Consider the following 23,438-nt stretch of genomic DNA (forward strand, 5'->3'; position numbering starts at 1 on the left):
AAGGGATGATAATTGATTATAATGAAGGGTTTTTTGTAGGTGGCTTTAACACCCGGTAATAAGCATCAGTTTCAAGTCCCTGTACCAAATTTGATCGGTTTTTACTTTCAACGGTCTGAGACTATAACAAAAGACAACGATTTTTCAGAAATTTAGAGGGCTGTATTTCTCCTAGGATGAGGTCTTTTATAAAATGACAAAAAACATAACAACTCATTTTTTGAAGAAGAATCCACTTCTTGTAGATTTATTTTTATAAAATAAAATTTTACAATTTTTTGCTGCCCGGATATGACCCTTTGATGAATTTTGAATAAAAATTTTACAGCAGATACATCATCTCTCTAAAACACTGTCATTTTTGTGAAATATCCAGTCAGCGTATGAAATATAGTGGAAAAATTAATCTTTCGGTATCTACGCCACTTAACAAGCTTGACAAAACTTCATTCACATCACATAATGAGCATTACATTCATAAGTACTTGTTCAAAATTTGATCAAAATTGCTCCAACGGTCTGACAGTTATAGCAAAAAACGATTTTTTAAACTAAATTTTCGAGAACTGTATCTTTCTTAGGAGCAAAATGACATAATGTATGGTATGTCAACTTATTTTTTGATGGTACTATCGAATAGTGGATTATTGACATTTAAAACTGGACCACCATGTATATGTAAAATTTATTCTGGTATAATTAATTGATGCTAATGTGGAAGGGTAGACAGAGCGTTTCAGGTTTTATCTGAGGAATGTTGTTAATATAAACAAATTTTGGTTCCAACAAATAGACTGTTCAGTTTGAGCCTGCTGAATTTCAAGGCTACTGACAATATGGCCAAAATGTTTAATTAAAACCCCTTTGTAAAATATAACCCTTCAAAATAAATTATTTAAAACAAATAAAAATTAATATGACGTCATATTTTGCTGCCTGCATGGTCAAAATTTTCTTGTCACTTTTATGTGTTTTTGTGTGCTGCTTTTTGTCGATAGGTAAGTCTATTTATAAAAACCTTTTTATAGTTTTTTTATTGAAATGTACAACCTTCTAGCTATTGTTCACCCGTAATCTTGTGTTGAAGAGGAAGTCCAAAACGTTAACATTAAAAAAAAAATTGACTTGAATGCTGTTTCATGAACTGAATGAAGTAAACTGGCCTGAAAAGTTGACCAAGAAAACGTAACGAAATATTACATATAATTGGTCAAAGAAATTCAAGTTTAAAAAATTTATTTTTTTTGCTCTTTTTAACTAATTAGTCTTTATTATACTACTTATAGTCGGTTCACGACCTTGGCTCTACTCTATGCTTTGAATTTTGAACTTTTGCCCCCTGTATATTTTTAACAACGATTTTTATTTGAAGTTATAGGAAAATATTTCTTTCAATTTCATTGCCGTGTTGCCAACTAACAATGAGATGTTCGATAATACAAGTGTCTTCCTCTTAGAGTTAAACAAGATTCATAAATTAATATATATTAAGTAACTTGTTTTATTTTGTTAAATCGGTTATTTCAAGGACAGCAAGCATTGGTGTTTTAATGATAGACATCTATTACTTATTAATTAATCCGTACTAAAATTGTTCTTTAATCTGTTGGTTTTTATACAGCCAAATAATGACAATTCTTTACTTAAATGTGACAACGTTCAGTGTTTTGAACTCTTTGAATAATAAACCAAAAAATTTCTTCCTCGGCGTTTTAAAAATTGTTGTCGTTTCATTATACAGGAAAAAATCTATTTATAGGATAGATATCCAAAAAGATCGTGAGCAGTCTATATGCACTATATTTCATTTTTTCCTAAGCTAACAATTTATACTACTTAAGAAATGTAGACACCGCTAATAAAACACAACGTGTTAAATACACATATTTCACAGGTTTAGATTCAAAGCTTATCTTTCTAACCGCGTTTTAGGTGTTTTATACAATACAACATACATTCTTATACTTATACAGGGTGTTTCAGGTTTTAATACGCAAACTTAAACCGTGCAATCTATGTCTAAAAATAACTATAGTTTGTAAAGTAAACTATATTCCAAAGATGCTTTGTTAAAGAAATACAGGATGTTAAAATTCTCTACCAATTTACATCATAAAATTCAGATTTTTACTTCTGAAAATAAAATTTAAAAAAATTGTTTGAACGGTTACAGATACGGCATCAATAAATGATATAAAAAAGTTTCTAAATCGAATAAGAACTTTGAATTTTTAAGAAAAAAACATTATTGGCTCACTAGAAAACAATTTGGGGAGCTACAACTACAAGAAAATTAAAACTTCAACATTGTATTTCTTTAACGAAGCATTTAACAGCTTTAACCTAAACTAAAAAAGTGTGAATTCATACGATATAATATTATTAAATATTTTATCTATACTTTGTATCCTGATTATTTCATATCATCAGTTGCAGCAGTTTGCAAAAAAAAATATTAATGTTTCCAGTATGTTTATTATAAAATTTTTGGCAATACATACTAATGAGTTTCATTTTAAATTTGATATGATTTTTTTATCGAATATAATTATAATTCTTTAGGACGTCTGAATGCAAGATTTTCTAAACTTTTACATACACGAAACGTATTTTGTGGACTATATCCCGAATAAAAATCTACTGTCATTTCTATAATTTAACCTTTTTTAGTTTAAATTGACAGATTTTATTAGATATGCCGGCAATTGGTTACATAGTAGCTATGATTTGAATAATTTGGTCACCAGAAGGATGGAATTTTAAAATGGGAAATAATTTATTGAATTTAATGGTCAATATAACACCATTTGCAACCAAAACCATTCATCATTCATTTCTGTTTCGTACTTGAGTTATTTTCAAAAAATCATAAACGAGCATTTTGAAAAAAGTGTTGTGTTGCAATGATTAAGCTAATTTGAAAATTTTTAAAATTTAACTTAAACATTGTTAGAGCAACTTTTTAAGGACTATTTTCCTGAGTATTTGCTTTTCAGTTCCCCCGTTTCGGTTTTGCAAGATATTATAAGATCAACTTTTTTTTTCCTATGAACGAAATTCGAAAAGCACGTTTTTTGCTTTGAAAGTATACAGGGTGATTCACGATGATGGAATATTAGAAATATCTAGAAAACGACTCAACATTTTACACTGAAATTTTGAGCGTAGCCTAGGTTGAGTTCAAACTCTTATTCCAAAATATTTTGGATCTGGCTATGTTGCCAGATCAGTCCGAAAGGACACCAACTTTTGATTTTCAAATAGAGCACCCTGCTTCTAATCTTATTTTGAATTCCTCGTAAGAAGGTTAGTAATTAATGGTAATATTTCCCTATACCTATCTTGCACCGTTTCTTAGATATTTCATAAAAAATGGTCGATTTATCAGCAAAACGGTAGTCTAAACATTAATTAAACTCTCAAGTCCTGAAAGGTTTGCTAATATGACCTTTTGTCCTCAGTTGGACAATACTACATAATTGAAAAGCCCAGAGAGAGAAAATGAAAAAAAAACCTACAGGGTGGTCAGTATTTACCTTTTAGTCGGACAGAAAGAAAAACTGCCAAACGTCCGTTTTTTTTATTGGATACATCGGTGTTTTATAGTTTGTATTAAAAGAATATCGTATATATATATATCGTTCAATCGTAATCCATACTACCCTGAATACAGACACCTGCTTCGGCTTAATGACTAGTTGTCATTCCTATAACCACAACATGTTCCGACAGATATTTGTGAAATTCAACTTGGTTTAAACTGAGCACAAGCAGGTGTCCGTATTCAGATTAGTATGGATCACGATTTTATAGGCACTTTATGGAAAAACTTTTAATAAGTCAGAAACAGTTGAAGTTAGGTATAGGAAGAATATACATAGATTTGTTCTAAATTTAATGTTCTTTTATTACAAACCATAATACAATATAGGATCCATTTAAAAAAACGAATTTCTGGTAGTTTCTCTATCTGTCCGACTTAAAGGTAAATATTTACCACCCTGTAGGTTTTCTCATTTTCGGTCTCTGGGCTTTTCAACCATGTGGTATTGTCTGACTGAAGACAAAATGTCACATAGGCAAACCTTTCAGGACTTGAGAGTTTAATTAATGTTTAGACTACCGTTTTGCTGAGAAATCCACCATCAATGTCTTGAAATCAAACTTTACAGGGTAGCCAACGTTGCTACACTGTCAAGTTTGATTTCTTGAATGAGATTGGAAACAGTGGGTTCCATTTGAAAATCAAAAGTTTCTGTTCTTTCCGAATGATCTGACAACACCGCAAAGTCCAAAATATTTTAGATCCAAACCTAGGTAGTACCCAACCTAGGCTATACTTCAAATTTAAACAAAAAATATGGAGGCGTTCTCTAGATACTTCTAATATACCATCAGCGTAAATCACTCTGTATAACATGTTGGGAAAAACTTTGTATTTATGTTAAAAAAAAAAAAATAAAAAGCAATTATTAAGGTGGCATTGACTTGCAAATACTACTTAAGCAATGTCGTTTTCGTCAAAACATCCAAAATAATTTTTAAAAAGCATCTAAATAAGTGAGCTAAAAATTGCAAAACCTATCGACAAGCGAACGGGACAACATTTGAGAATTTACCAGATTAGAACTAAATGGCGTTTATTTGCATTGATAGTCAGTTAAGTTTAGACCTTTATTTCATATTACATTTTTCATCATTTAGTTTATAGTGTGAAGTAGTAGTCCATTTTTCTCAAAGTGGAGGTGTAAGTGTAAAAGTGATGGGAAAGAACACACAGCCTTCTCCACAAAAAATTTATTCAAGCCCCCCAAAAATGTTAGAGGGGTCGCTCGACATATGTTTCGGGCACATAAGTACCCATCTTCAGGAGCCCATATGACAAGGTGAAACGCCGGCTGTCTTTCTTCAAAGGGGAGACAGCAAGACCCAAGTTTTTTTAAAAAATTAATATGCCGTAAGGCCAAACATTACTGTTGTGCTTAAAAAATCTTATTATGGAGAAAAAAACACTAAAGCTAAAGTAATACTAAATAGTTCACATTATAGTTTATAGTTCATCCCACATAACGTCAAACTGCGTTTGAATACATATAAATCGGAAAGCTGAGTCTGAAATGTCGGAATTTTGTAGTTTATTTCGAAAAAAATGTCTTTTGGTTAAAAAATAAACATACACTGTGAGTAAAAAGTCCGGAAACCCTTAACTATTTCGAAAAATATTCTACATATTGAAAAACATCGAATATAAAAATTTTCGCATTTTCAACGTTTTACCGTTATGTGATTAATGAATTTACAGGGTGTCACAAGATGGCAATGAAATGATGTTAAGTTTTTTCTTATGGAATGACATGTTTTAATGACATTTTCTGATTCCGTCTCTCATTCTGATATATCATGAAATATGTTGTATGGTTAACTTGTACAGTTGCAATCATCCATAATTATTATTTTTAAATCATCTAAATTTGACGATTTTGTAGCATATACCTTATTTTTTACGTGGCTCCATGGAAATAATTGTAGAAGCGTCAAATCTGGTTATCGAGATGGTAACTCATTTCAAGCAAACGAACAACACAAAATACAAGTTAACCATACAAAATGTCAAATATGCACAAGAATATCTCTAGGAAATAAGACGCTATTTACAAAGTGTGGTATTCACTGTATTTTAATAAATGTGCGTAGCCATCGATCTTTTGGTTACCATATCTATTGCAAAAACAGGTCAAAAAAGGTTTTTTTAAGACTTTATCAAATTTTGGACATTGACACACTATAATAAATGTACATAAAGTCATAGCTATTCTGTCCTTTCACAAATTATATTTACGTTGGTTGAGAATTGATAGTAAGCTATTTTTTATTTCAGGCACAAGTTGCTGTGTACACAATTCCAATTTCCAAATGTGGATCATGAAGCAAAATAGCCTTACTACAAATGTTTGACGCGCCTAGAACCACGAAAGGAACGTCATGCCGTCAAATTTCATCAAAATCAACAATCCTGCAAGTACTTCTGTGGGCAACTTGATACCCGAATTAGCAATTGTGATCTATACCAAGTATACCACGAATACTATTGCCTTGAAAAAGGTTCAATGCATCTGATAAAATATAAATAAATGTATGGGATTTCAAAGCATGGAATTCTTATTTATTTTAATAATAAACTAAAGATGGTCGGGTGAGTTGGGTGTAGTTTTATTTTTTATTTTGCTTTTCTATTACTGTACTTTTACTGTTTTGCCATATGCAGCATTTATTATGTGCGTTACTTATTATTTCGTCAGGTCAACAGTATTTGGCCTTATTTGGAGTTCTTATTTAATGTCGGTAATGTGTATTAGCGAAAGTGTCATTCCTTTTAATGTCAATCTACGCATGGCGAACTGAGTAACTGTGCAAAAGTTGACATTGGGAGTGAACAAAGACCAGCAATCAGCCATTCATATCTACCAAACTTATTTACTGAATTTATTTATTCTTTACCGACCTCCTTGACTTGTTCGGTGTTCTTATTTTGCCCGGTTGTAGTGGTGCTTAAACTTAGAAAGAACTATGCAAAAACAACATTTTCCAAACTTAAAAACTTCCTATTAGCTTGCAGTCTGTCGCTAGCACTTAGACTACGGGTAGTAAAGTGTTACATATGGCCCATCTTACTGTACGGCGCAGAAACGTGGCCTCTCAAAGCTGGAACCCTGAACGGCATCGAAGCGTTTGAAATGTGGACCCACCGGAGACTCTTGAGCGTGCCGTGGACCGCACATGCCACGAATGAAGAAATTTTAGGAACTGCAGGCTACGAACGAGAAATACTTAGCATCGTTAAAGAAAGAAAAGTTTCCTACCTCGACCATATCCTTAGAGGTGGCAAATATCACATTCCTACACTAATTCTACAAGGAAAAATGTAGGGGCATCGAGGTCGAGGAAGAAAGCAACACTACTGGCTAAAAAACATACCGGACTGCTGTAACATCAGCGACGCAGTCACCATATTTGAAAGAGCCGAGAACGGCACTTGGCACATTGTATGAAGAGTACAGACAATCGCTAACGTGCAGATAAGCAAAGGGCACAAGAAGAAGCAGTCGCGCAATTAAGTACGCGTATGTGACATAATGCTGCACGGTCTATATCGGACCTCGTTCTGCCTTACCAGATCAAGGACATACAAAATATTTCTCTCAATTTTTTTACATTTCATGTCATCCTCCTGATCGGGGTCACTTTTAATTAGAAGTAACCTAATCAAGTCATGAGGGGTCGAAAGGGAGCAATTTTAAAACTTGATAAGTTAGATGGCAAAAGGTTGTGTATATAGCAACTTTGAGTTTTTAAATGTAAAAATTTTAAAAACCAAGAAGACACCTTATTATGTTTTCCAGATATTTAATAATAATTAGAAAGTATACTTAATGTCAATATAAAAAAACTCGACATAACACCAATGAAAAGGTAATTCGAAGCATCAACTGAGAGAGGTTGAGGTGCTTTTCTTAACTTTAATATTGCTCTCTCAATTGAATCGTTAACTTTCAGGATCCTTTCTATCACATAGAAAGTACTGTTACATCTAGTATACACTTCCTGTAATAATTTGTACTCCTTATAAGTAGCATTTCCATCGATGTTTTGCTTTTTCATGAAAAGGATCCATAATAAAAAAAGTCATTCATCGAGTAGAATTAATAATACATTTTTTACATTTTTTTAAAACACTTAAAGGTCGTTATTCTTTTAATATGATCTGGTAGGAGATTAAAGCATTTTAAGGACATGTATACAGGACTTTTTTTAACAAAGTTGATCTGTGTTGATGGTAATTTACATCTGCTGTTCTGGTGCTGTAAGTATGAAACGTTTCCAGATTAAATCTACTCTTATTTTTAAAAAAGAATGACACATTCATATACATACAGTCCAAAAACTGTTAATAGACGATTTTCCCTAAATTTACTTCTGCAAGAATCCCTAAAGCCCATCTTTAGTATAACTCTTATAGCGCGGTTTTGAGCAACAAATACTTTGTTCATTGAACTGTTTCAACCCCAGAAAATAATCCCATATTTAATAACGGACTCGAAGTTTGCACAGTACAAAATTTTCAAGCTATTTGTATCCTGCAGATACCTAGATGTAATCCTTATTCCGTAACATATTGAAGCAAGTCTATGTATCAACCCTTGCACATGTTCATCCCAGTTCAGAAATTCATCCATAGCAAGTCCCAAGACCTCCAGACAGAGTTCCTGAAACTTCTAGACGAAAATGGATTAAAGAAGATCACCAAACTTTTCAACAACATCTACAAATCAGGTAAAATACCACAAGAATGGCTAGTCTCAGAGTTCATTGCACTGCCAAAGAAACAAGGCGCAAAACGATGTGAAGAATATCGAACGATAAGTCTGATGAGCCACCTGCTGAAAACCTTTCTCAAAGTCATCCATAAAAGAATATACAATCGATGCGATAACCTAATCTCCCGAAACCAGTTCGGGTTCGTCAATGCGATGGGAACCAGAGAAGCACTCTTTGCTGTCCAAGTCCTTGTCCAGAGATGCAGAGACGTTAACCTTGACGTTTACTGTTGTTTAATTGACTACGCCAAAGCATTTGACCGGGTTCAACATGGCAAAATGATGGAAATATTAAAGAAGACAGGGATCGATACCAATGACCTGAATATCATAAGTAGCTTGTACTGGGGCCAGTCGGCAACAATAAGAGTCGACGGAGAAACAACTGAGGCCGTCAAAATAATGCGAGGAGTGAGGCAGGGCTGTGTACTCTCACCCCTGCTATTCAACATCTACTCCGAGCAGATTTTTAAAGAGGCGCTCGACGACGAAGAAGAGGAGGGCATCTCAATAAATGGGAAGAAATTGAGTAATATAAGATACGCGGACGACACCATCGTGTTCGCAGATAGCCCACAAGCACTACAACAACTTATCAACAAAATAGCAAGAGTTAGTAAGGAATATGGTTTGGACATAAACATACAAAAGACCAAAATTATGGTCATTAGCAAAAACAAGATCGACAACATCCAGTTATCCATCAACAACCAACCAATAGAGAGAGTACCACACATCACGTACCTGGGAACACGTATAAACGAGAACTGGGACGCAACTCAAGAAATCAAATCACGAATCGCCAAAGCCACAGCCGCCTACAACAAAATGAGCAAACTCTTCAGAAGCCATGATCTTACACTGGAAACAAAAATGAGACTTCTCAGATGTTACATCTTTTCTATCCTCTTATACGGGACGGAATCTTGGACACTCAATGAAAGCACATCCAAGAAAATAGAAGCCTTCGAAATGCGACTCTATCGAAGAATGATGAGGATATCATGGACCGAACATATCACTAATGAAGAGGTACTAAGAAGGATGAATAAACAAAAAGAAATTATGAACACCATCAAGATCCGAAAACTGCAATATCTGGGCCACATCATGAGAAACGACTCCAGGTACTCCTTACTCCAGACAATCATCCAGGGAAAAATCGATGGAAGAAGAGGTCCAGGAAGGAGAAGAATATCTTGGCTGCATAACCTCAGGAAGTGGACCGGAAAAACATCAACCGAACTCTTCCGCATTGCCGTAAACAAGGTTAGGCTCGCCATGCTGATTGCCAACATCCGTAACGGATAGGAACCACAAGAAGAAGAAGAAGTCCCAAGAAGTCCCAAAGCGACAAAAACTGCTGTCTTTCTGTTTTTGATTGTGAACTGTCTATTCCCTACAAGAAGATTAGTGTCATCTGCATAACAAGTAATAGCCTCATCCGGACTAGTTGACATAGACGCTGAGCAATATTTTTTTCCACATGTGGACTCTCTAACAATCTGCCTTCTCCCAGTTAAGTTTGATTAAACAGACTTAGGGCATTTCCCCTGACCCCATACAATTCAAGTTTGTCTAGAAGAAGATGTGGATCTACACAGTCGTATGTTTTAGATAGGTCTAAGAATATTCTCATTGCTAAACAGCCTTTTTCCAAGGTCTAATATTTTTCTTGTAAATTCAAACACAGCAGTGTATGTTGATGATCCAGCCAAATATGCATGTTGAATGGGTTGTATTAAATTAGACCTATTCATAAAGTGTAAAAGTCTATCACACATTACCATTTCAAATAATTTTGCAAAGGAAGGCAGAATACTAATAGGTCTGTAGTTGTCCAAAACTGTTGGATCGCCTTTCTTAAAGATCGGTCTAATTACTGCTGTTTTTAACTGGCCAGGAAAAACATCCTGCTCCAAAGCATTGTTTATCAGAAATGACCAAACATGGCAAATGTATGGAACTGTCATCTTTACAATACTAGCAGGAATCTCATCCACACCAGCATTGTACTTATTCTTGTACTCTTCATTTTGGTAGCAATTCCACATACCTCGGCCTCAGACACTGGCCTTAATAACATAGACCGGCTATTAGGATTAATTTGAACATCAGTCTTAACATTGTTTAATATTTTTATTATATCTGGAATTTTATTCAACAAAAATTTATTATAAAGAGTAGGCAACTGCTCTATGTTCTCACCAATACCAATATCCGAGTGTTCTTCTTTGCCTATATTTTCCCTATATATTGCCCACATACATTTAGATTTGTTATCAGATGTCAAAATACATTTTTGATACCGCTCAGACCTAGTAATTTGCAAAAGATTGTCATATTCTTTTTTTACTACTTTGTACTGAGTTTTATATTTACTGTCCAATCTATTTTTGCAATCTTGTACCTTCGGGTTCGATTTGTCGTGTTGACTTGTTTTTATTACTTAATTTTAAAGGAAAACTATAATTAAAGATGTTAATAAAATCTCGAATAAAAATATTCCATTGTGAATCAATGTTTTCATTTCCGTTATTATATACTAAAGACCAATAATCATTTTTCAAGTAATTGACAAAATACAACTTATTTTCCTTACTATAGAATCGCCTATAAGATGCCATATTTATACTAGGTGCCTCTAATTACAAAACAATAATTTGAACCATATGATCGGAAATACACGTTTCCAGAGTATCGCTATCTAGATAGTCTAAACTACTATTTACACAAATATTTTCAATGCATGTTGCAGAGTTATTGTTTTGTCCAGTATTCAAGATAGTTTGTCTAAATCCTTGTGATTCCAGCATTGATAGCATATTCAATTTAAGCTTATTATCTTTTAGCAATTCAACATTAAAGTCTCCTGCTATGCAAATTGTTTTGGGTTTTTGTCCCATACCGGCATTCAGTTTTCAATTACTTTTCAAAAAAAACGAAATCACCCGAAGGTGGCCTATAAATACAAACTACCCTAACCCCTTGTTACCCCCTGAAAATGACAGACCACTACAGCACACTCTATTTTACGTGCAATTGAAAGTTTACTTACATCTTTTCTGGTATTAAACTCCACAGTTTTATGTACCGGGTCTTCCACTAACAGAGGTCATCGGCGATATCTCAAAAACTATGAAAGACAACTTTGAAAAAAAATATATATATAACTAATGTGGCAAAGAGAAAATGCTGAGAATATTTTTTTTAACTATAACTCTTCTGCTAAGTAGCGCAACTTACATAATAAACGATTTGTCGATGTTCGATGTCTCCCAAAATAGGCGTTTGTCGAAGTTTCTGCATCGGCGTAGATGTTATCAGGTCAAGCTTCACAATAGATCTTGTTGCCCCAGTGTCAATGGTAAAATCACATTCTTTGTTGTTCAATAGTCCTTGAGCGATTAAACTACCATTACACCTCTTTATCATAGAAATCCTTAATTTGGGGGCTGAAGGGTTACTTTTCAGGGGTCGCCCCCTTACTCCGGCAACCTCGAGTTTTCCTGGTCCTGATTACTTCGGTAATGTGGATTTGGTGAACGAGACCGCTGCCTGCAATTCCTACTGTAGTGTCCTTTGCGTCCACAGTTGTAACATTTTACATCTTTTCTAGATGGAGAGTGGCTTCTTCTGTTATTGTCTCCTTTTTGCAGAATTTGATCCAGCTTCTTAACAATCAAATTCTGTTTTGGTGTCATAAATTATATTTAGAATATAATCTTGTCTTGTCTCATGTCCTTAAGTGCTTTTTTGTAAGTGGGACACGCAAAACTGTAAGTTTTGTGGTCCTTTCCGCAGTTTAGGCATTTTGGTTTCTCTTTGCAGTTTTTGATGCCATGTTCTTTTGAGCAGCATTTGAGGCAGGAGCGTTCTCTGCTCTCTATAGTACAGTTTTTTGTAACGTGGCCATATTTATATCAGTTTAGGCATAATTTGGGTTGGTTGGTTTCCTCCACACGGCAGTAATTCCAGCCTATTCTGATTTTCCTGGATTGTATAAGCTTGTTGGCTTGGTCAGTCGGGAGTTTTACAAAGGACTAAATTAAGTTATTTTTGTTTGGATTCTGTGCCATTTGTATTTGTAAGCTGTCTGTAGTGGTATTTAGGGTGTCGATTAGTGCCTCTTCCAGTTCACTTTTTGCTTGTAGAGTGAGTCATATATTTTATAAAGATGGTTTTAGTGGGCTGTACAAGTGCAGTTTCCATGTTTTTGTCGATGTTTTTTGAGATTTCGTTGATAAAATCCTTGTCGCTTTCGTTTTTCCTTCGGTTTTTGATTTCGGTCCAACTCTGCGGATTGTCTAATGGGAGACGGGTATTTGGTCCTTGTTGTACGTTGGTTCAGGGTGGTTAAGTTGTTTTGTTGGTTTGTGTTGTATGTAATGATTGTAATTTTTAGGTCGTAGTCTTGAAGGGCTTTTTCTGCTAATCTCCTTATTTTTACTCTGTCTGTTTGGGAAGCGTTGTAGAGTTTGGATGCGTTTTTTGTAGGTTTGTTATACGTTGTTGAATTGTCCGTGATGGGACTTTTTCTTCTTCTCTTCTTCTTTGTTTTCTGATTTTTACAATGTCAACCCCGGAGGCATTGTAAAGTACTATTTTATTATTTCCTTTTTGCTGTTCTTTTCTCACAAGGTTTGTTACTCCTTGAAGTAGGTTTGACCAGCTTTTTATGAATTCCTCGGTTCATTTCCAGTTTATGGGTTTTTTGCGCCTAGTATGTATATGGATTTTCTCTTGTTTGTATCATCGGCCTCGTCGGTCATTACAGTAGTGTCTATGCAGATAGACTTACCTTCTGCAGGTTTTCCGGCCTCCAGAAGGCTTTTTATTTGGGGGTATAAGTTACTCAGTCTTTTTTTTATCCAATTTTGCGTTGGTTGGTTTCCTGAGTCGGCGATAACTATTGTATTAAGTTCTGTGGAGAGCGGGTTTCCCGTCTCATGGCTTGTTTTAACGTAGCAGTTGTTGTTACATTTTAGGTTGATAACCTTGACGATGTCCTCGATTTGCTCTGATTTCCGCAGTTGAGACAGGATGGTGTTGTGGTTGTTGTCCGGGTCGGTTGGATGTGTTTTGTGGTGGTGTCTGTGTCGGTCTGAGTTGAGCTGTCTATAGTGGAAGTGTTTCTGTCTTCGTTTAGTTCTCCAATACGGAGGCCGTTTATGAGAGTCCACACATGTCGTTGGTGTTAAGTTTAGAGACGGTCTCTTTAATTTATTTTTTAGTATTTTGGTTGTTGGCCACGATTTTGGACAGTTCCCTTGTAGTTTCATCCAGAGATTTGATGAGCTGTTTTAGTTTTTTTAATTTGGCTTTTTCTTCTGTTTGAAACTCGGTGTCGTCCTTTGTACTACTAGAGTTGTCATCTTGTCATTTATTTCCCTCTTTCTTTTTTTGATGGATTACCCTTCGTCGTCGTCCCAGCACAAGTCGACGCACGCCACTTTGCTTGGGGTCACGGAATCTTTCGATTTTGGGTTTTAAGTTTTGTTTGACCACGGTGGGGACGTGGTTGTGCTCAATTTCGGGGTCATGGATCGCCAGGGCATTAGTTCTTCGTCGTCGCTGGTGTTGGCCCTGTCTCTGTAATTGTAATCGTGCCGGCTTTTTTGAGCCGGGTGTGCACTTCCAGGGGTTGCCCCCTTCCCTGGAAATCCTTCCAAGTCGCTGGTGTTGGCCCTGTCTCCGCGTTTTGTCATCCAGAAGCTGGGCATGTTGAGTTTTCAGCAGAGCGGGCTTTTCGATGTCTAAAGGAGCAGGGGCGACAGTTTGGAGGCTCTCTGACACGTTGTCGTGTCGGCTTTTTTGTGGGCAGGAAATTCATTTAAGAGCGACAGTGTCGCGTCGTGCGGTCTGTCCGTTCCCAGGGGTCGCGTTTATGGGTTAATTTATATTTACAGTATTTGACCTATATTCAATATTTACTTTGTAACGAAGTTACTAATTTTTCGCTGATTAAATCTGAATGCGCGTGACCTTCACTGCTGGGTGCTAGTCCGCGTCCGTCGTGGCGTCGATTCTATCGGGGCCGTCCGGGGCCGTTCGAAATGGTTCGGTGGGCGCAGAGAGTGGGTACCGCCACTAACAGCCCCCACCGTGGGTTTGTGTATAAAAGAAGGCCCCGAGCCGGAAAATGGGGATTCTTCGATCAGCAAAGATCGAAATCAGCCTGCTAAGCCGATCCGTGCCGACCGTTATCTCTTATCTCCGCGAACTTGTAAGTAAAAAATAGACACATACCGACCGTCCGGTATTTGTTCCGTTTGCTGTTTAAACCCGTACCGTTAACTGTAGTTAATATAATAAACTGTAAATTGGGGCATATTCAGTATCTTTCAGGGGATTTTCATTTGAGGCATTTGCTATATTTTTCCGGGGTTTTCTGTTTGAGGGTGGTTTTGATAAGACGGCGCCGGCTACAGTTACTAATTTTGGTGAAAACAGTTAGGTAATCCTTCTGGTCCTGTTCCTGTTTGTTGAACACCGGGGAAACGGTGTAGCAAGCGGGAACGGTGAATCCTGTGACTCGTTTGCTTAGCTCCGGGGAAACGGAGCAGTAAACGGGTTTGGGAATACTGGAGGGATTAGCGGCTGTGTGACTGGCAACGTCACGAGACTTCAAACCTCTGTTGCATGCTTGGGGAAACAGTGTGCAACGGAGGCTCTATTTGTCGAACCCCGGGGAATCGGGGAGAGGCACCTAGAGGTTAGGTCGAGTGACGGGAACACCGCTGGTCGCGTAATTGGGCCTCATTGGGTTTTGGAACGAATATCGGCGCCGAATAGTCAGTTTTACATAACCGTACCGTACCGCCGTTCTTTCACCGTGTCACAGTCAGTCTTAATCTACCGTAGTCAGGCTAATCAGTAGTGAAGGGTCCGTAGGTAGTTTTCATTATCGTTACACGCTTTCCCCGTACCACCGTATAAGGTAATTTCCGTTTCATTGGGTATTCGTTACCGTGAGTATTTACTGTAAGTATTGAGAGCCGTAATACAGTGAAATTAGTGAAAACAGTTGTTTTAATTTTGTTTTCTTCCCGAACCCTTTGGAACTTTTCTCCAGCTGTCTAAAGGCTACCCAGGTACCGCAAAGTGGACCTTCAGCCACTATAAATAACGAAGGTGGCGCCCGAGGCAACGTAACCGAAGAAAACCGCGAGAAAAGCGCTACAAATTTGGCGCCCGAGCAGGGACCGATTTTTTTTTTTCCCCTTTATTATAGACTGTTTTCTTTTGCCGGTTTTCTTTAGCTGAAAAGAAATGGACGAGGAAGGCTACAGCGGAGACAGGGCCGCTGGTGGAGTGACCGAGGGTCGAGACAGCGACAACATGGAGTTGTCAGTAGTACCGGGACCGACTGACGTGAGGGTGAGTTGGATTTACGGGTTGAAAAAGGAAGAGTTGCAGGGTCAACTCAGTAAGTTTTGCCTGGATGTGACTGGGACCGTGGAAATGCTGCGTAGACGACTGGTGCGTTACATGCGTGAGGGTGTGGCAACACCGTCCCCACACTTGCAACAGTTTGCGTTTCCTGCAGTACCAGTTGTTGGGTTTCCAAACCACCCACTGTCACCGCCAACCACTACCGCCGTAACGTCGACGACCACCCGGTATTTTACGACTGTTACAGGTACTTCTGTGGTGACAACGCCTCCTGTCACTATGACAGGCTTGCCAGCCGTCACGTTTGCCCTGCCGCCGACCGTTCACTCACCGCCCGCCGTTTCTGGATCCCCGTTTACCACCGTACCGCCGCCGACTGCCCATGTGCAAGTACACAACTGGAAAGTGTACTTTGATGGCCGAAACGACCCCGTTGCATTTGTGGAGCGTGTCCAAGAGCTCTGTGACGCTCAAGGCATTTCCATGGACGTCTTATTGCCACATATGCCTGATTTGTTACAGGGTGAGGCCGCTTTGTGGTTCCGTAACAACAGGGGAAGTTGGCGATCCTGGGGGCAGTTTCTGGCTGATTTTCGCAGCTTCTACTTCCCCATAAATTATGCCGAAGATTTGGAGCTGGAAATCAGTCGGCGACGTCAGCGACCGAATGAATCGGCTGGTGCGTATATAACTGAGCTGCAGACGTTAATCCGCCGTCATGGGGGAATTAGCCCGGAAGAAGAGCTGAGGTGGCTCTATCGTAATTTGTTGCCGGAGTACCGCCAACAAATCCGTCGGGGCGATTTTTCGGATCGCACCAGCTTTGCCCGATCGGTTCGAGAAACCGAACTATTGTTCAAGGAGCTGCACTCACCGCCGCCGCCTATAATTCCCGCCTCCGTACCGTCGTCACGGCCATTCTCAGGGCCCCGAAATTTTACTAACACCCGTCAATTTACAGAAAATCAAGCAAACCGGGCAATTAGGCCAACGACAGTGCCGCCAGCTAGACCATCCACTGGGACCGAAGAACGAGCCGGACCAAGCCAACAGGCTACGGATAACGGCCCTCAATGCTGGAACTGCGGTCAAAAAGGCCATTACCGTTCGGCCTGCAGAAACCAGGCAAGGCTGTTTTGCTCCCGTTGTGGCAAGGCCGGTGTATTGAGCCGGGATTGCACCTGCCGGACGGGAAACTAGATCGGTGTTGCATTGCAGCAAGGTCCGTCCAGCACCGTCAAACCGAAACCTTGCCTGTCCGTACAAAAGAAGATTGCCGTCCGCACCTGCCTGTTACAATTTTAGAAACACCGTTTAGGGCATTAATAGATACCGGAGCAGCTCATTCTTTCATAGGTGACGCCGTTAGGGAGTTGTGTGTTGCTAAACGTTCGCAACAGATCACCCCGCACACCAGTTCCGCTCAAGTTGCTAGTGGAGGCGTGGTCAAGATCACCGAAGCTTTCCGGCTTACCGTCTCTATTAATGATCTTAGTTTGCAGGCAGATCTGAGCTATTTGCCAAATCTCACTTCCGACGTTGTGTTTGGCATGGATTTGTTAAAACAACATGCTTTTCAGATTGATCTAAGCACCAGTCAGGTTACCGTGGTACCGCTGCCTCTTCCATGCAGTCCGTTGGGTCTTACCGCACCGCCGAAACTGTTGCTAACCGCCGATGAAGAGGACCGACTTCAGAACTTTTTGGCCGCCGAACTACCCGGTTTTGAGTCAATAGAGGGCACAACACCGCTGATTTACCACCACATTAACTTGACACAAAGCGACGCCATAAAACAAAGATACCACCCCCGCAATCCGAAAATGCAGGAAGTGATCAACACAGAGGTTGATCGGATGCTGGAAGAGGGCGTTATTGAGCCTTCCATGAGCCCTTGGAGCTCGCCGGTGGTGATTGTCAAGAAAAAGGATGGTAAGCACCGGTTCTGTATCGATTTTCAGAAAGTGAACTCTGTGTCTCGTCCGGATGCGTACCCGTTGCCGTTTATCAACGCAATACTAGACAAGCTGCGCAGAGCCAGATACATTTCTAGTATAGACTTGAAACAGGGTTATTGGCAAGTACCGTTGACGGAAGAAAGTAAACCGATTACCGCGTTTACCGTACCGGGTAGAGGCCTGTTCCAGTTCCGAGTAATGCCGTTTGGTCTTCATTCCGCCCCCGCCACCTTTCAGCGCCTAATGGACCGTGTGATCGGGCCTGAGTTAGAGCCGTACTGTTTCGCCTATTTAGATGATATAATAGTACTGGGCGAGACATTTAACGAGCATTTACACTTTTTTAAAACAGGTGTTTGACCGTCTACGAGCCGCCAACCTGAAACTGAATCCAGAGAAGTGTCAATTCGGGCGCCGGTCGCTCCGATATTTGGGTCACTTTGTCACATCCGAGGGAATCCGCACTGACCCGGAAAAGGTCTCGGCAATACTCAGTTTACCGCCGCCGACTAACGTGAGGGGCGTCCGAAGATTTCTGGGAATTGCATCGTGGTACCGCCGTTTTGTGGAAAATTTCTCACAATTAGCCGCCCCGTTGAACCACCTGTTAAAGAAAAACGTACGCTGGCAGTGGCAGGAAGAACAGCAGGCTGCATTTGAACAGTTAAAAATCCGGCTTACAGAGGCTCCCGTATTAACATGTCCTGACTTTACCAAGCCGTTTATTTTACAGACTGACGCCTCCGACGCTGGGTTAGGGGCAGCTCTAATTCAGCATGACACCGATGGTGACCATGTCATAGCGTACGCCAGCCGTAGTCTGTCCGCCGCCGAAAAGAAGTACTCCGTGACTGAAAAAGAGTGTCTGGCCATAGTTTGGGGCACCGAAAAGATGAGACCGTACTTAGAGGGCTACCGGTTTACCGTAGTGACTGACCACCAGTCGCTCCGCTGGTTACACTCCTTAAAGAGCCCGTCCGGCCGTTTGGCTCGATGGAGTGTGTATTTGCAACAGTTTGACTTCGAAATTAAATACCGTAAGGGAATACTTAATAAGGTAGCCGATGCTTTGTCTAGGAGTCCGGTAGGCAAGCCTGAAGACGATGTGGACCCCGTTTCCGCTCTCGAAGACTTCGTACCTTGTCCTTGGTACAGTTCGAAGAAAACCGCCGTGGAAAAGAACCCCGAAGCTTTTCCGGATTTTTGTGTGCGCAATGGCCGTCTCTATCGACATTTCTGGGACATGACCGACTTGACTGAGAACGAAATGGCCGATCCATGGAAGGTTTGCGTGCCTAAAGATGCTCGAAGAGCTGTACTGGATGAAAACCACTCTCAACCGACCGCCGGCCATCAGGGCATAGCCAAGACAATAGCCCGCATTGCCCGCCGCTATTATTGGCCAGGGATGTTCCGAGATACCGCTCGGTTCGTCCGGAATTGCTCTGTTTGTCAGCGATTTAAGGGTGAATCCCAGAAACCGCCTGGAAAGATGCAACCGTCCCGCAACTGTCAACCGTGGGAAACCGTTAGCACTGACCTAGTGGGGCCGTTACCGAGGTCCTCTAAGGGTAACTCTTATTTGGTTGTGTTTCAGGATAGGTTTACAAAGTGGGTCCAGTGCAAAGCCATCCGCAAAGCTACCGCCAAGGCCGTCAGTCAAGCTTTACACGAGGAAGTCTTAATGCGCTTTGGGTGTCCGAAAACCGTAATTTCCGACAACGGGACCCAGTTTACTGGTAAACTGTTCCGTGGTTTACTGAAGGAAATGGGAATAAACCACCGTCTGACTCCGCCGTACACACCGCAAGCAAACCCGGTAGAGCGTACAAATAAAACTTTGAAAACTATGGTGGCTTCCTTTTGTGAGGAAAACCACAGAAAGTGGGATGTTTATCTTACAGATTTGGTTTTCGCCGTGAACACGTCCCGGCATGAGTCTACAGGGTTTACTCCGGCTTTTCTGAACTTTGGCCGAGAGTTGGAGCCGCCCGCTGCATTGTCCCGTCCGCCCGTCACCGACCTTACAAACGACCGCCCGCCCGTCACCGACCTTACAAACGACCGCCCGCCCGTCACCGAACTTACAAACGACCGCCCGCCCGCCGAAACCGACTACCAAGGCTATACCGAACATCTCCGAAAGCTTGCTGAAGTTTATGAGTTGGTCCGAGTTAATCTGGGCCGAGCTTTCTCCGCTCAGAGCCGTAACTACAATTTGCGCCGACGAGAATGGAGATGTAAAGTTGGGGACCGAGTTATGAAACGGGAAAATCCGTTGTCATCCGCCGACAAGGGTTTTGCTGCAAAGTTAGCCCCGAAGTTTTCCGGACCGTACTTGGTAAAACGAGTTGTGTCACCGGTGGTGTACGACTTAAGGGATGAGAACGGAAAATGGTACCGCCGTATACATATCAAGGACTTAAAACCATTAAGTTCTGCGGAGGTGATGTATTAATGTACCGTAGAGTTCCGGGGGTTGTAATTGGGGTTGTGCCGTTTTTTTTTTTGTATCGTCTAGTGATTATGTGGGCAGGTAATGTGCCGAAATACCCGTACCTTACGACTATGTTTACAGAGAATGACTCCGCCGCCGGCAAAGCGCCCCTGCTTCGAGCAGTTTCCCCACCTTCGGGATTGGCCAGCGGAACTGCTCGAGTTCCTCGGCGATTTAGGGGAGCCGGACAACCGTGTGTTTTCCCCGCCAACGCGACCGTCACCGCCGACCGAACCGTCACCTCCGCCGCCGTCGACCGACCTGTTTGATCCGCCGACGCCGCCGCCGTCTGTGCCGTCCCCGTTTTCTCCGTCCCGGACGCCGCCGCTGCCCTGTCTGTCCCCGATGCCGCCCTTATTGTCTCCGATTCCGCCCTCGCCACCGCCGCCGCCGACATGGAGGTTGATACCCGTCACCCTGCCGCCCCCAACACCCGGCCTGTCGGCTGCCGAAATCTTGCTGGCACGGTATGGCGGTCGGGCGCCGCGCGACGGGGAGGCTTGGCCGGACCGCCAGGTGGCGGACTTCGCCGTGGTGTACCCAGACCCGAAGGACTGGCCACCCGGTCTTGTGGCGGCGTTGGGGGGAAGGTTTTCGGCGTCCAGCGGGCGCCGCCGTGTCTTGCTGACCAGCTCCACTGGGACGCGGGTGCGCGTGGCGCTGCCTAGGCGGTCGCAGGCACCGCCGTAGGGCACCGGAAAAAAAACAGTTGGTAACACCGTAAAAAAAAGTAGAAAGGGGGTAACAAATATTGTGGGGGTAGATTGTGTTGTCTGTTCGTTCTGTTTCGGGGGTCCTGTACCGACACTTATTCTTTTTTTTTCTATATTAGCCGACATGAGCGACAGTGACGCATCGTCCGATGTGTTAGTGGTGGTCCCAACGGGGGGTGACCCCTTCTATCGGGAGGTGGACCGCCACGCACCGTCGCCGCCGCCGCCGAGCCGACCTGAGACCCCAGTGGCAATCCGACGCCTCCGAGAGGAGACAAGGTGGATGGAGGACCATCGGGTGACGGTGCACCCCGACTCATGCTGGAGGTGCGGTCACCGGGGGCACTACCGGACGGAGTGCCAGCTGTCACCGCTGCTTTTTTGCTCACAGTGTGGGAGGCTGGGTGTCACCACCCGTCGGTGCTGCCCACAGCCGCTGCCGCCTCCGCCGCCACCGCGACCTTCGCGCTCCCGCAGGTCGCCCGCCGATCCGTCTCCCGTCCGCCGCCGATCGTCGTCCCGGGGTTGCCCACGGTGTGGGTGCACCGAGAGGCGCCACCGCTTGGTGGATTAGTTTTAGTTTAGGTTAAGCTAGGTTAAGTGTTAGTTAACTAACGTTAGAGTTTCTTTTTTTTTTAGCTTTTTTTTCGCAATAATAAAAAAAAAAAAATATTGTGTTGGGGAAATATATATTTTTTTTTTTTTCCGTAAGAAGGGGGGGTGTGTAACGAAGTTACTAATTTTTCGCTGATTAAATCTGAATGCGCGTGACCTTCACTGCTGGGTGCTAGTCCGCGTCCGTCGTGGCGTCGATTCTATCGGGGCCGTCCGGGGCCGTTCGAAATGGTTCGGTGGGCGCAGAGAGTGGGTACCGCCACTAACAGCCCCCACCGTGGGTTTGTGTATAAAAGAAGGCCCCGAGCCGGAAAATGGGGATTCTTCGATCAGCAAAGATCGAAATCAGCCTGCTAAGCCGATCCGTGCCGACCGTTATCTCTTATCTCCGCGAACTTGTAAGTAAAAAATAGACACATACCGACCGTCCGGTATTTGTTCCGTTTGCTGTTTAAACCCGTACCGTTAACTGTAGTTAATATAATAAACTGTAAATTGGGGCATATTCAGTATCTTTCAGGGGATTTTCATTTGAGGCATTTGCTATATTTTTCCGGGGTTTTCTGTTTGAGGGTGGTTTTGATAAGACGGCGCCGGCTACAGTTACTAATTTTGGTGAAAACAGTTAGGTAATCCTTCTGGTCCTGTTCCTGTTTGTTGAACACCGGGGAAACGGTGTAGCAAGCGGGAACGGTGAATCCTGTGACTCGTTTGCTTAGCTCCGGGGAAACGGAGCAGTAAACGGGTTTGGGAATACTGGAGGGATTAGCGGCTGTGTGACTGGCAACGTCACGAGACTTCAAACCTCTGTTGCATGCTTGGGGAAACAGTGTGCAACGGAGGCTCTATTTGTCGAACCCCGGGGAATCGGGGAGAGGCACCTAGAGGTTAGGTCGAGTGACGGGAACACCGCTGGTCGCGTAATTGGGCCTCATTGGGTTTTGGAACGAATATCGGCGCCGAATAGTCAGTTTTACATAACCGTACCGTACCGCCGTTCTTTCACCGTGTCACAGTCAGTCTTAATCTACCGTAGTCAGGCTAATCAGTAGTGAAGGGTCCGTAGGTAGTTTTCATTATCGTTACACGCTTTCCCCGTACCACCGTATAAGGTAATTTCCGTTTCATTGGGTATTCGTTACCGTGAGTATTTACTGTAAGTATTGAGAGCCGTAATACAGTGAAATTAGTGAAAACAGTTGTTTTAATTTTGTTTTCTTCCCGAACCCTTTGGAACTTTTCTCCAGCTGTCTAAAGGCTACCCAGGTACCGCAAAGTGGACCTTCAGCCACTATAAATAACGAAGGTGGCGCCCGAGGCAACGTAACCGAAGAAAACCGCGAGAAAAGCGCTACAACTTTACTATAAAACCCTGAATCGACAAGGTTGCAATAAATGGTTCGATCGTCGATTGTGGTGCCCTGACCTTGGCTATTTAAAGTAACTTAGCGTATGATTTACCTACTCGATTCAGCAAATTAACGTACGCCAGTCCTTAACCAGATTATGTTCCGGAATCCGATCCGCAATCCTCCCAATTTTCAATTTTAATTTTTTTAAAACTCACTTTGTGAAGTTCCACTATTTTTTAAATTAAACAAGGCACGTTTTCGGAGCGACGAGAAATCACGTCCGACCCGCACGGTGTCTCGATTGGAACTTCAACCTATTCTAACCTAAACTAACCTAACCTAACCTAACCTTTTTTTTTTATAGCGAAGAAAAACCTGCAAACAGGCACCGGGGGGATCGTTGTTAGTAATCCCCATCGCCAGGTAGTGTGGGGGTGGCGATGTAGTGCCGACCCACTAAAAAACTTCGCTGGTGGAGGCGGAGCCCTCTGCCACCCTTCCCCGGAACCGCCTTCCAGCAATACTTCGGGGGA

General features: G+C 41.6%; 2 protein-coding genes and 1 long non-coding RNA gene across 3 annotated transcripts; all 3 read left to right on the forward strand.

Moving 5' to 3' along the window:
- Positions 1–768: 768 nt before the first annotated feature.
- LOC145735659 (uncharacterized) lies at positions 769–6,194 on the forward strand. The gene is made up of 2 exons (XR_014179730.1): positions 769–998; positions 5,879–6,194. It is a non-coding gene; the product is annotated as an uncharacterized LOC145735659 (long non-coding RNA).
- Positions 6,195–14,366: 8,172 nt separating this feature from the next.
- Positions 14,367–22,749, forward strand: LOC145735291 (uncharacterized). Its single transcript, XM_081989138.1, has 2 exons — positions 14,367–14,601; positions 21,058–22,749. Exon 2 carries the CDS (start codon positions 21,063–21,065, stop codon positions 21,510–21,512), a length of 450 nt encoding a protein of 149 aa, XP_081845264.1. The 5' UTR covers positions 14,367–14,601; positions 21,058–21,062; the 3' UTR covers positions 21,513–22,749.
- Positions 20,268–22,749, forward strand: LOC145735290 (uncharacterized). The gene is made up of 2 exons (XM_081989137.1): positions 20,268–21,265; positions 21,330–22,749. Exon 1 carries the CDS (start codon positions 20,268–20,270, stop codon positions 20,913–20,915), a length of 648 nt encoding a protein of 215 aa, XP_081845263.1. The 3' UTR covers positions 20,916–21,265; positions 21,330–22,749.
- Positions 22,750–23,438: the final 689 nt, after the last annotated feature.

This window comes from Ips typographus, linkage group LG11, assembly GCF_016097725.1.
Source record: "Ips typographus isolate SLU linkage group LG11, UJ_Ityp_2.0, whole genome shotgun sequence".
NCBI classification, from domain to species: Eukaryota; Metazoa; Arthropoda; class Insecta; order Coleoptera; family Curculionidae; genus Ips; species Ips typographus.